This window comes from Trifolium pratense, linkage group LG6 (assembly GCF_020283565.1).
Source record: "Trifolium pratense cultivar HEN17-A07 linkage group LG6, ARS_RC_1.1, whole genome shotgun sequence".
NCBI lineage: Eukaryota > Viridiplantae > Streptophyta > Magnoliopsida > Fabales > Fabaceae > Trifolium > Trifolium pratense.
The window spans coordinates 6,470,172-6,483,924 of NC_060064.1; the positions used below are offsets into that span (position 1 = coordinate 6,470,172).

At 32.4% G+C, this 13,753-nt stretch overlaps 2 protein-coding genes and 1 non-coding gene across 3 annotated transcripts; 2 read left to right on the forward strand and 1 right to left on the reverse strand.

The window, feature by feature from the left end:
* The first annotated feature begins 3,194 nt into the window (after positions 1-3,194).
* LOC123890416 lies at positions 3,195-6,599 on the forward strand. Its single transcript, XM_045940028.1, has 3 exons — positions 3,195-4,173; positions 4,714-4,924; positions 5,866-6,599. The coding sequence occupies exons 1-3, from the start codon at positions 3,481-3,483 to the stop codon at positions 6,390-6,392; spliced, it is 1,431 nt and encodes a 476-aa protein (XP_045795984.1). The 5' UTR covers positions 3,195-3,480; the 3' UTR covers positions 6,393-6,599.
* A 3,516-nt stretch (positions 6,600-10,115) lies between these two features.
* Positions 10,116-11,861, forward strand: LOC123890417 (UPF0481 protein At3g47200). Its single transcript, XM_045940029.1, has one exon. It carries the CDS (start codon positions 10,270-10,272, stop codon positions 11,632-11,634), a length of 1,365 nt encoding a protein of 454 aa, XP_045795985.1. The 5' UTR covers positions 10,116-10,269; the 3' UTR covers positions 11,635-11,861.
* Positions 11,862-12,798: 937 nt separating this feature from the next.
* TRNAR-UCU lies at positions 12,799-12,871 on the reverse strand. The gene has a single exon. It is a non-coding gene; the product is annotated as a tRNA-Arg (tRNA).
* Positions 12,872-13,753: the final 882 nt, after the last annotated feature.

The window sequence follows — 13,753 nt, forward strand, 5'->3', positions numbered from 1 at the left end:
TGTTCTGCGGTCGATCTTCAACGAACGATTGCAATTGCAAGTTTCAGTGAGAATTGTTGCTAATTTTTCATGTTATTTTTGGAAAGGTAAAGTTGAGATTGATGTCAAATACCGACATTAACCCTGTAATAGTGTAACTATTATTAAATTTACAAAAACATGCGGTGATGGAATATTCCCGAAATATCCGGTTTTTTTTGCATGCGCACCGTGCGCGGCCTATCAAGGGTGCGCACCGTAGACGGCGCCTAGTAAGTAAGGGTATAAAGTTTTGAATCTTTGATCAATCACAATATGAGATATCCTCATTTTGACTAACTAAAGTTTTGAATATTTGTTATAGTAAATGTTTATTAGGCTAGGGATGGCAATGGGCGCCCACGGGTGCGGGTTTGAGTGATACCAAACCCACACCCGAAATCAACACCCAAACCCAAACCCAAACCCAAATATGTTCGGGTGGCAAAACCACACCCACACCCACACCCATTGGGTTCGGGTTTTTTACACCCAAACCCAAACCCACAACACATTTTGTACTACTTTGCAAATTTAAGCAAAACAAGGTAAATTTAAGCAAAAACAATGGAATTTAAACATATTGTCAATCACTTAGCAAAAACATAGGTTTAAAATTACAAGGGAATTTAAAATTACAAAATAGTCTTTCAAGAAATTAAATTACAACTAAACCAAAATTAAGTTCTTCCAACTTTCAAGCAAAATTCAAACACAATTTTGGTTTGTGGTTTGTGAAAAACCTAATTTTACTTTTACACTTATATATATATATATATATATGGGGGTATTTAGGTAATTTTAACATGTTTCGGGTGGGTGTATGGGTTTCGGGTGTGGGTTTGAGTGATACCAAACCCACACCCATATTTTCGGGTGTCACCCAAACCCAAACCCAAACCCAGTCAATTCGGGTTTCGCCCGTTGACTTGGGTTTGGGTTCGGGTGGGTCTCACGGGTTTGGGTTTTTCTGCCATCCCTAATGTTTATAGTCAAATTTTGACACAAACTTTTGAGACATTCAACGGTAATAACTTCATATACTTGGCCATTAGACCAGCCATCAGATAAGTGAGAGATATTATGTGAAATTGCACACTTTTTTATCATCTAATCTAAATTATATTTAAAGTTCGACTCTATATACAGATGTGTCATCTTTAATATATCTCATGTGTGACGATATATTTATTTTGATGAAATCCTACGGTCTATATTGTGATTGCTGGTGTGATTTCTCTTATAAGAGACGGAGTTTTTAGTGTGGTTTCTTTCGTACGTGGTGATATTGTTGCCTGGATTCCTCGTGTAGTTGGTGGAATTATTTGGATTATGCTAACAAATGTCCTAAAAATTCAACCAGACCTGATTGAATGATGATTATTAATTATTAATTGAAGTTGATTGAGTTGAGTTGAGTCATTCAACAAAAATTCCTTCTTTTCTCTAATTATCAGTGTTATTGCAATCAATGAGTATGATGATGAAATTAAAAAGGGACCAAGTTGCAGGTTATTGATCTTTATATATTGGGAAAGAAATGAGAGGAATCAGAGGAACCGTGCCGTTTGGTTCAGACTGTTGGGACATAAATTGCAGCAAGGTGTAGGATCAGTACTATTACAGCCCATCATGTTTGTTTCCCAGCAAAGCAAGCACATCTCGTAACAACAACAACAACAACAACAACATAGTTGTAACTACTGACCACACTCCACAGCTAGCTGGACCAAAATCAATGCTAGCTCTTCCCTCCTCCTATCTCGAATAAGGTGATGGTAGTAACATAAAATTCATAGACAGAACTACTATAAAATAATAACAATTCATTTAATAATAAACCTATGTAACGGTCAAATTTATTTTTTTCAAAATTTAATATAGATGATATATATATATATATATATATATATATATATATATATATATATATATAATAAAAGGAAAATGTTGACATTTGATAGCCTACTTGGTTGATAGTAAATTGTTTTTCTAACTTTCATAATTTTCTTTTCTAGGTTTTGAACACTCCTAGTAGGGTGCACATCACTCGGTAAGTTGCATGGATTCCAAAAACAACTCAGTGTTTGAAGTTGAACGTGGATGATATAGTTCTTTCGAAAATCCGGGTTGTGTTGGTTTTGGTGGCCGGTCATATCCGCAATAATATTGGCGAATGAATGTATGGTTTCCCTAGGTTGTTTGTGGTCGTGCTTCTAACCTTTTGGCAGAGTTTTATATTCTCAAAGGGCTTCAATCGGCTTGGGGCTTAGGCTTCAATACCAATATTACCTTGAAAGATGATTCCGAATCAACTATGATCTCATCCTTGAAGTAATAATTTTCACTTTCACGCAATTGTTTTTGGTCAAATTCATATCTTCCGGATGCGTAATTAGTCTTTATCATTCTCTCATACTATTAGAGAAGGAAATGAATGTGTTGATTGGTTGGCTAAACATGGTGCTCAATCAGACATTAATATTAAGTTGCGGGCTTCTCCCACTCTACAAATAGCGTCTGTGCTGCTTGCAGATGCAACAAGTGTCTTTAGAGACAGCGTCCTCATTGGTTTGTTTATTGTCTTTTTTATTTCCCTCCTTAATAAAAAAAAGGAAAATCAAACGGTACCCTACATGACCCATAATCAAAGTTTTTTTTGAAATAGACCCATAATCAAAGTTATGTAATTTGGATTTCGAAATTAAGCAAAATATGAAATAAAATATATTCATCTAAATTTCAAACACAAAAGTGAAAGTCCTGTATACCTAACTTTAGTTTAGAGAGTCTACCTCAGTCCGAGATAATTAACTCAAATTATGACTATAATAAATCTATTTAACTTTTGAGCATTAATATATGAACACAACTCTGTTGACATAATTTTGACACCAAAGTACTCCTTTAAATATCCTATTTCGTTTTTCAAAATTCAAACATATACGATTTTACATACAGTGTCAATATTTTGATGTTGAATTCAATAATTATAAATTGTTGAATTCAATAATTATAAATTATAAACACAATATATATTATTGTAGAGCTATACGTATTATTGTGTATAGTATACCATGGTCCATACCATGTGCCATACTATTGAAGTACAACTTAAACGACAGTAACAGAAACAGTACAGAAAGCCACCCCCTATATCCTACACTCTATAGACCTACTATGCGACTATGACTCAAACACACAATTTCATTCACCTACATTATGCTGCCAAATTTTAATTTTATTCTGTCCCTCATTATTTTACAATAATCATTTATCTACACTCCAACCCTTCACTCTATTCCCCTCTTCCCTTGGTTTCTTAACCCACCTCAGATTTGAATCACCTCAATGCCACTCCAACAAAATACCCTCAAAATCAAATCAAATTCTCTCCCATTTTAACAAAACTTGTTCAACTTAATTCAAATTCTTGTTTGTTAATTTCATTCTTTTTTCATTATGGCTCAAAAGTACTTACATGAGCTACTAAAGGAAGATCAAGAACCATTTTTTCTCAACAACTACATTTCAGATAAACGTAACCAAATGAAAATCACTACTACTTTACAACTCAACAAAAAACCAATAAACTCAAAATTCAACATAAATCTATGTAAAAACACTTCTTGTTTTTTCTCATTTCCACAAACACCAGACTTCAAAAAATCACCACTTTTTGAACTAACTTCACCTGTTAAAAGTCCTTGCAAAATCCCTTCTAGAACTGCAACTCTTCTTCTTGAAGCTGCTCTTAGGATCCACAAACATTCATCATCTTCTTCTTCAAATCATAAAACTAAAAACAAAGGTTTTGGTCTATTTGGGTCTTTATTCAAGAAACTCAAGCAAAGAAACCAGAACCGTAAACTTGAATTAGAGACTGAAAATGTTTCTGTGAAAGATATATTGAAGTGGGATTCTTCTGTGAAACGTAGAGAAAGAGTGGTTTCTCTTTCTCAGAAAGAAAATGAAGATAAATCATTGGAAATGGAAACTTCTTGTAGTGGTTACTCTGAAGATATTATTCATGAAGCTTGTGCTTGTTATCACCATGCTTTTTCTGAAAGCCCTTTTCGTTTTGTTCTTCAAACTAGTCCTTGTTCCGGTAGCCGCACGCCGGAGTTAGCGTCGCCGAGTCGTCACATAATAGAGGTTTGTTATTTTCATAATTATGTTTTCATTGTTTTTTTCTTTCTGTTTTTCATTTTTGAATTTTAGCTGTTAATTTTTTTTTAAGTTTAATGGTTTTGTTTTGATTTCTAGAATTTTGATAATTGTACTTTTCAATTATGTTACTGCCATGCAAATCTTTTTTCTCTATGATTGTTTGTTTGGTAAATTATTGCTTTCTTAAAAGATGACAAACAAATTATGTTCTTGTTTGTTCTCTTGTTTCCTTTCATTAGATCCACATGTTTCATTCACTACAAAATAGTTTATCTTTTGTATTTTTGTTCCAATTATTACTGTACCAAAAATTAGTCAATAAATATTTATGTTAGGTACAACTTGTAACAACAATAGCTTAGTAATTTTTTTTGTTACAGTTTAGTGTATACTACTTCACAGAAATAGTTTATACTATGTACTATTAGATATTAAATTCTGTACAATAAATAGTTACTGAAGAAGTATTTAATTAAGCTAAGAAAATATGTTTTAATGAATGTTTTTGTGGAATTGAATATATAGGACAAAGAAAGCAATGAAGGTGAGATTCTCAATCAATTCAAGTCAGGGGAAGAAGAGGAAGAAGATAAGGAACAGTGTAGTCCAGTCTGTGTTTTAGACCCACCATTTAAGGACGATGACGACGAAGGACATATAAACGATGAAGATGAAGATGATGATGATGATGATGGTGGTGATTTTGATTTGGAGAGCAGTTATGCCATTGTTCAGAGTATGTCATGTGTTATATTTATTTCTGTACCATTCTAATTTGTTGGTTGTATGGTCGTTTTCTATCAACATAAAATTGTCTGTCAATTTCAAAAACATTAAGCCTATGTTTGATATCAATATCATAGTAAATATGTCAGAATCACACGGTGATTTTTCAAAAGCTACACACTCAGTAGTTTCTGTAAAAGTACGGTGGGTCACCATGATTCTGACATTGTCACAGTAATACCAAACATACACTAACCTAGTTTGGTCGAGTTGGTAAGAATTTAACTCAGATCCCACAAGAACTTGTGTTTGAATTTACCTGTCGATGTGAAGACTTAGTTGGCAGGTATCAGTGCCATCTCACCTTTAAGGCTATCCCTAGTCCCAGTGAGCATCGAGGACCAAACTCGCTATACTTTTTAGTAAAAAAAAACACATTAATTAATTGTTGATGTGATTATGTTGATTGTTAAGAAACACATTAAGAGTGTTGGTCTATAAATCTCATAATTGATGTGGAAACCTCATTAGTAGATTAATATGTAAGTAATCTTTATCTTAGTTCGTCCGCAAGGTAAATACAGTTTGGTCAAGACTTGTTTCCACTAGAAATTGAACTCGAGTTCTCCTGAATGATTCGTCCTAGGGGGAGCTCGTGTGCGCTGAATATTTGAATGGTGCTATATTTAAAGATTACAGCTGCTTAACATGAAAACTGCATTTCTCATTCAATGTGGACTTGGCCTAGTGGTCTCTACTCTTTGTTTACAACTATATATAGCTCAATTTTTTTCCCATTAATTTGAATATGACCCACATTTTTCATGTTAGGAGATCTGTCTCAATTGGCATCCTTTCAATCAATAATGTTGGATAACTTTTGAGCAATCAAATCCTTATCAAATTTTAAAATGAGCTTCCTACTTATCTAACCAAGTGTTGATTTTACAGGAGCAAGGCAGCAGATATTGTACAAGCTTAGCCGATTTGAGAAACTCGCGGAGTTGGATCCATTAGAACTTGAAAAAAGAATGTTGGAGGAACAAGAGGACGAGGACGAGGATGAAACATATATGGAAGAGGATGATGTTGAAGATGAGGAAATGGATGATGTATCATGTGAACAAAATGATTTCAAACATTTGGTTTTTGAAGCTGTCTATCTGTCAATGGTCCATGACAGACAGAAAATTCCACAAGAGTTTAAGAAACTGATTTCTGATCTTATTTTGGAAGAAGAAAGAGAATTTAACTCTTTAGAAGAGAGAGACATAGTGATAACTAAGATATGCAAGAGGCTAGAATCATGGAAAGAAGTGGAGTCAAACACAATTGATATGATGATAGAAGAGGATTTTTCTGTAGAGGATGAAGGGTGGAAGAAAAATGTTGAACAGATAAGGAATATGGCTTGTGAGCTTGAGTTTGCTATCTTTAGCATTTTGGTGGAGGAATTTTCAGATGAATTAGTATGTTAATTTGGGTAAATTTTGAAACTAAGTATGAACGGATTATCTTTATTCTTTATCTTAGAAGAATATAGTCTAACATTGGATGTATTGGGATTATTAGGCTAGTTAGAAAAAAAGTTAAAAAAAAGTTACCCAAGAATATAATTTGGGTTTATGTACATGGTGACTCATGTTTGCTTAATTAAGTTTTATAATTTTGACCCTCCTTGATCACATTCTTATGTGTTACAATAACAAGTTTGATTCAAAAGTAAGAAGGTAAGTATGGCTAATTGTGCTTATGTCTTCTACAAGAGAATTTTTTCTATTATGCAATAAATTAGGTTCACAAAGTACAAGACTTATCCAATGTTTGGTTGACCCTACGTAAAATCACGGTAAAATCACGGTGAATCGCCGTGATTCTGACATATCAACCATGATACCAAACATACGCTTAGTTTAAATACTATAATTCAGCTTACAAATTTGTCCACCATGACATATCCACCATGATACCAAACTATAATTCACATGGTAATCTTGTAAGGGTTGCAAATTAATTGCTCCACTTTCTTAGCTTCACTCCGCTCGTTATGCTTTCAGCTCCACGTAATGCCTGAAAGTTTTACCCACGAGTAATTATGAGTTATGTACTTGTTCAACATTATCGAACAAATACTGACGTAACATGCGAGTCGTTGTCCACATGGCAAGACATGTTGACGTGACATATGATATGAGTCACTTGTCACGTGGCGTTGACTTGGTTAACATTAATGGAGGGTCATCCTGTAGCAAAAAAGACTAAAATTAGGGAGCCAAAAATGCTATTATGAAAGTTAGGGGCCAAAATCACAAGTGTGTAAAAGTTAGGAGGCTAAAAAGCAATTTAGCTTATGATGTTAATGTCTCTTTCCTTGGTATGTTTTTAGTATACAAACGCACAACCACGTTATTAAGTTTAGGACTTAGAAATGATTCAACTTTGGTAATTTATTGAATGGACCTTTTTAACACCTTGGGCTTTTGTGAAGGAACAAGCAAGCATTGAAGCCAGAAGGTGTAAAAGATACTTAAAAGATAGAATTACAGTTGTTGGCAGAGAATCAAATAATTTGAGGAGTTATCTCTAGGAAGAAGCAACTTGATAATGACTAATCACTAATGAGTCTAATCTCAATCTCATGTTATTTTTCTTTTCCAATACAAGGTCCTTTTATTGTTATGCAATTTAATGTGTAAATAAATGACTTGTCAATTTTATATCATGTTTTTTGGTTTTACCTTTTCCTTTTCCATGTTGTGTTGATCACTCTTGGTATTTTCTCTGATTATGCTTTTCAATTTTTAGTGATAGATCACTATCATTTACAACCCTTTCAATTTAGGGATCCAGCACCTTTTTCTTTGCTGAATGATAGTTATAGATAAAATGGGTGTTGTGCATTTTTCTTTCTTTATCAACAACGTCATAATGTCTAGGGATAAAAATTGGGGTAGCAATATAGCAACATTATATAATTGCCTAGATGAGGAGTGCTAGCAACACACTCTTTAACAAACACACTCTAACACACTCTCTTCTATTAGTTAAAATTTATATGGGTCCCATAAAAATTATATGGGTCCACATTTTTTTATGGGACCCATGTGAATTTCAACCAATAAAAGAGAGTGTGTTAGAGTGTGTTTGTTAAAGAGTGTGTTGCTAGCATTATTCTTGCCTAGATTAAAGAAGTCCTTTATCAGTGATATTTTTAGATCATAGTTCAACCGTTTTAAACTGTTTGAACTAAGAGTAAATCAAATTCAAATGGTTAAAATAATCGAACCGTAGTAACGAGCAAAATAATAGAAAGAGTTTAAATAAAAAGGTACTTCTAACTTGAAGAACATCAAGAAGTCTAAACAACCGAGAGGATTAATCCACCAAAGATTAAGATAGCAAAAGTTTATCTTATCGATTCAAAAGAAAACATGTTATATTTAGCTTTGATCCATCACCAAACAAAAATTTTCACATAATCAAATGATTTGAGGTGAAGACATATCACGAAATTCCTTTTTAAGCAGAAAGAAGTTACTGAATTGTTGAGCATGAGAAACAACATTATTACTTTCTTCGATAGTTTTTATAAGGAACATTTTGAAAAAATCACACAGACTAAGAAAACACATTGTAAATGGTTATCTTCATTTAATACTCTTCAAAATTTCAATTTATTCCATATATACCTTATTTAATTACTCTTAATTCAACTAACTTATTTATTTTTAAATTCTCTATCATAATAAATAAGGGAATAAGTGAAATTAAACATTTAAAACATTTGGAAATTGGTCAAAGTTTCTTATAAAAAAGACTAATTTTTTTTCTCAAAGTGTTCATTATAAAAAGAGCAGGAGGGAGTATTAGACAAAGCACTTGGAATACTTAACTAATTCAAAATGGCATGCCAAACACCCAAAAAAATGCAATCAAATAATAAGTGTTGGGAGATTTATTTGAACCACAAAGACAAAGAGAAATTTTTGAATTATGATGCCATGATGAATCAAATTGGTTTTTTTAGGAAGCCAATTTTGGATCAGACTATGAGAGAACCTCGAAACCTTTAGGACCTGTTTGTTCCAAATAAAATCCTGAATGGGGTGTGTTAAGAGTCTCATATTGGATGAGAGATGATATCAAAATATGTTTATAAGTAGGGGCAATCTTCACCTTATGATGAGATATGATCGGAAGATATGTTTATAAGTAGCGATAATCCTACAATTTTGTAGGATTGAAGTAGAGCTAATCTAAAATTCTAAAACAAATCTCCAAGTCCACTTTTGAAACATTTTTATGCAAAATAATGTTAGAAAGCAATGGGCATATTTTTTATAACAACTCTTTCTCTCAAGTTGTGAAGAGTTTTTGTACGAGGTGATTTTACGGACTGTGCTCATTTTGCGCTCAGTTACGTTATTAATAAAATTTAGCCGTTTAAAAAAAAACTCTTTCTCTCAAGCAAAAAGATTTCTTCTCCAACTTCACCCTCCATTTTTAATCACCAATTTATGCTATTTATTCCAATACCTTCCTTGATAACATGTAAAAATATTTAATTAGTGAGAAAATCTTTTTCCATCTTGTTGAGACTTGAGATTATATGAGATAAACCTCTTGCTTAAAAGTGAATGATACAATATCAAAGTAGAAAAGTACGGGGGGGGGGGGGGGGGGGGGTGTACTAGATGCTACACACACCAAGCCTAACAAAAAGAGGAAAGAGATGGGGTCAGCTATCCAATCACAAATGGACTGAAAAAAAAAGCCCACTTGAACTTGAAGTGTTGGAAAAAACCCAATTCTTTTCATCATTTTTCATATTTAAAATTATCTGCATTTCATATGATAAGTACTCCAATTAATCTATAAAATTATCATCTGACCCGAACTTTAAAATTCAATTTCAAGGGTGGCTAGTTCAAGCTAACGTGGTAGCTTATAGTATTTCCTTGAAGCTTCACATCATTAAGCCAAAGACTAATCCATTTTGGTCCCCTATGAATATGATACAAAATAAATAACCAAAGCCGTAAGCCTAAAGAAATTGAACTTTCAAACATGCTAAATGGAATTAACAAGTAGGTATGACTCATTACACGGTAGCCAATACTATTCTTATACAAGTAAATCCACCTTTGAAAAATTAAATGCTATTTGCACACTAAGATACATAAATTAATTCTTCATATCATTTTCACATCGTTACTATGACTATGACTTCATCCATATCATCATATAACAAATTAAATTTATATATTTTCTCACATCATTAACCATCTAATAACAATCTATCCCTCAATCAACAAAACTATCTTCGTCAAAAAAAAAAAAAAAACTATAGAAACAATGAAAACCAATAATTACAATGAGGAAGAAACCAATGGTAATCACCATGTGATAGATATCTTCAAAATAGACACAGAAAGGTTAGCTTCAATGCAAAACAAAATTTCAGAAAACCCAAAATTGTTAAGCAAATCCGCAGGAAAAACATCTTGTTGCATCTTCAAGGTACCACAAAGCCTAATTGAAGCAAATGGAAAAGCATACCAACCTCGTATAGTTTCCATAGGACCTTACCATCGTGGACAACCTCGTTTCAACATGATCGAAGAACATAAATATCGTTACCTCGGTTCTCTTCTCACAAGAACACAATTACCCTTAGAGGAATTGTTAAAAGCCATTGCTCCATTAGAAAATGAAGCTAGAGAGTGTTACTCCGAAACAATTCAGCTTGATCCGCACGAATTCGTTGAAATGTTGGTTCTCGATGGTTGTTTCATTATAGAGTTGTTTCGAAAAGTTGCAAGATTAGTACATTTTGAAGTTGATGATCCACTTGTTAACATGGCATGGATTTTACCATTTTTTTATAGAGATTTTCTTAAGCTTGAAAATCAAATCCCTTTCTTTATTCTTCAACGCTTATTCGAAATTTCAAAACCACCTCATGAAAATTCAACGGTAACCCTTTCATTTCTTGCTATGGAATTCTTCAACAACTCGTTACAAAGACCGGAAGAAGTAGTTAAAGTGATAACCTATAAAAATGAAGTAAAAGGGAAGCATTTACTCGATTTGGTTCGTTCGAGTTTTATTCCAATCGATGAATTAGAAAAAGAACACCAAAGTGTCACTACACCAACCCACGTGATCCATTGTGTCTCAAAACTTCGTCGCGCGGGGATTAAGATCAATCCAGGAAAAAACAACGAAAAAGAGAGTTTCTTGAAAGTGAAATTCAAACACGGCGTGATAGAAATGCCAACAATAACAATGGACGATTTCATGAGTTCATTTTTATCAAACTGTGTCGCATTCGAACAATGTTACATTGGTTGTTCAATGAAATATGTAACAACCTATGTAACATTTTTGGATTGTTTAATAAATACTTATAGAGATGTTGAGTATTTATGTGATAGGAACATAATTGAGAACCATTTTGGAACAGAAGGTGAAGTGGCAAGTTTTATTAACAATGCTGGAAAAGATGTTGCAGTTGATTTTGATTCATGTTATTTGTCTAGTTTGTTTAATGAGGTTCATGAATATTATAGAAATAGTTGGCATGTTCAATGGGCTAGTTTTAAATACACTTATTTTGATACACCTTGGTCGTTTATATCTGCTTTGGCTGCATTGGTATTGTTGGTTCTTACGGTTGGTCAGACATATTTTGCAGCTTATCAGTATTTTGATGCCTAATGTTCTTTGATTAGAGAGACAATGGTGTTATTAGTTTTTTTTTTTTTTTTGGATTATGTAACACAAATTGTTTGTGTAATTAAAGATTTATTGATTTTTATTCTAAGCTTAAATATCTGATCACTATGTTTATTATGATGGCATGAGAGAGGAAACTGGATTTGGCGCAGTTACATCAAGACGATGTAACATATCTAGTCTGTCTGATTTTCAGCTGACATTTGAGATTGTTTTACCGTGTAAAATTGAGTTTGAGATTTGAACCGTTCGATTTTAAATCAAAGAACAAGATTGACTATATGTTTTTTTTTTTTTGATAAGCAAGATTGACTATATGTGAAGTTGTGTGATTATTCTACAACAATTTGAATCTGGTTGGCATGAGAGTCGTATAATGGATTTTGATATGTTTAACTTTTTTTTTTAATGAAATTTTGTCAAAAAAAAATAATTATGAAATTAGTTTTGCCTATATAAATATTAGTTGGTGTCAAATTTATTTTTAACTTATTCAAATATAAATTATTTTACTTTCGTTCCATTCCCAACTAGAATCAATTTTATAAAAATTAATTTTTATTACCGGAGAATAAAATATACGTTGGACCATGACTTATGTTCTCTCTCTAGTTAAATGAATCTCTCTCTCTCTCTCTCTCTCTCTTTATATATATATATATATATATATATATATATATATATATATATATATATATATATATATATATATATATATATATATATATATATATATATATATATATATATATATATATATATATACTGAGTTACTCAACAAGATCCGGACCTTATTCATACTTATTTCTCGGTGCTCAAATTTGCTATTTCTCGGACTCAGAGATAGTGGTCTAACCATTTCAAAGTGCTAGTACTCAAGGAATGACAAAAGATTGCAAAGACTACCCATAATCGAACTCGGTCACTTCCTTTGTAAAATGCATGAATTGTAGACAAACCAGACCCAATGTCATGTGTCGGGTATTCGACAACATTGAGCCTCTAAATTTTGAGGCCCTATAATAATAAAATTTTTTTGGACGAATTTGTTTCTTAGGCCAACAACAATAATTATATTGTCAATCTTAATTAAATATCAAATACAAATAAATAAGTGCCTAAAATTCTACAAAAAATAATTAAATGCACGCCCGGTGGGACTCGAACCCACAATCGTTTGATTAGAAGTCAAACGCCTTATCCATTAGGCCACGGGCGCTTCTATACCAAGTAATAAATAAATAAAATAAATTAATAAAACTTTTTATTTTGATGGTGAATAAATGAAACTTCTATTAGCTGCTATGTGGTGGGTGGTGGCGTTTGAAGATTCAAACTATCACTCTCAATGATATGATTCGTGTCAAATACTCCTTCCTAGTGTTTAATAACTTGGTCTCTATTTATCAAAAAAAAAAAAAAGTGTTTAATAACTTGGTCTCATAAGTCATAATATTAATTATTGAGAGATTAATATTCTTCCTCGTGTTTACTTTGTCATCAATCAACATCCACCATATTGACCATATCAAAAATTCAAAATGACTTACTTTGCAAGAAATGTTCCCTCTTGGACCATCAACCTTGACATTTCATTGCAAACTAGTAGTCCAGTATTAATACATACCATACATTCCATGAAATTTCCATAATCCATGACTCTATTATTGTATATATATATATATATATATATATATATATATATATATGGAAATTAAGACCAATGCATATATATAAGGTCTTGCTATCTCAAAGTGTTAGTTAATTAACGTGAATTATACAAAAACTAGACAAGTTATTAAAACGTTACCACTATTTTCATCTTTTTTTTCTTTCTATAAGTCTTAGCACATGCAAGGTTACACAATGCCAATGGTTTCAACAAGTGAAAACTTAGTTATTAATCAACTTCCTCAACCCACAAGACCCTACACGGTTTATCTTCAACGCGAAGATAACACTTTCGGTCATCCACAACAATCGGTTGATCAATTTAACAACCATGTTGTGCCACCAACAAAGTTAAAAGTAAAGGAAGAAGAAACAAAATTTGTACTTATTGATAAGCTTGGAAATCGCGTTTTGGACAAGATTTATGAGA

Excerpts from the sequence above, each read along its gene's own strand:
- LOC123890416 (XM_045940028.1), top strand. The coding sequence starts at position 3,481 with ATGGCTCAAAAGTACTTACATGAGCTACTAAAGGAAGATCAAGAACCA. Across the intron at positions 4,174-4,713 it reads CGAGTCGTCACATAATAGAG|GACAAAGAAAGCAATGAAGG; the intron begins GTTTGTTATTTT and ends TTGAATATATAG. Across the intron at positions 4,925-5,865 it reads CAGTTATGCCATTGTTCAGA|GAGCAAGGCAGCAGATATTG; the intron begins GTATGTCATGTG and ends TTGATTTTACAG.
- LOC123890417 (XM_045940029.1), top strand. The coding sequence starts at position 10,270 with ATGAAAACCAATAATTACAATGAGGAAGAAACCAATGGTAATCACCAT.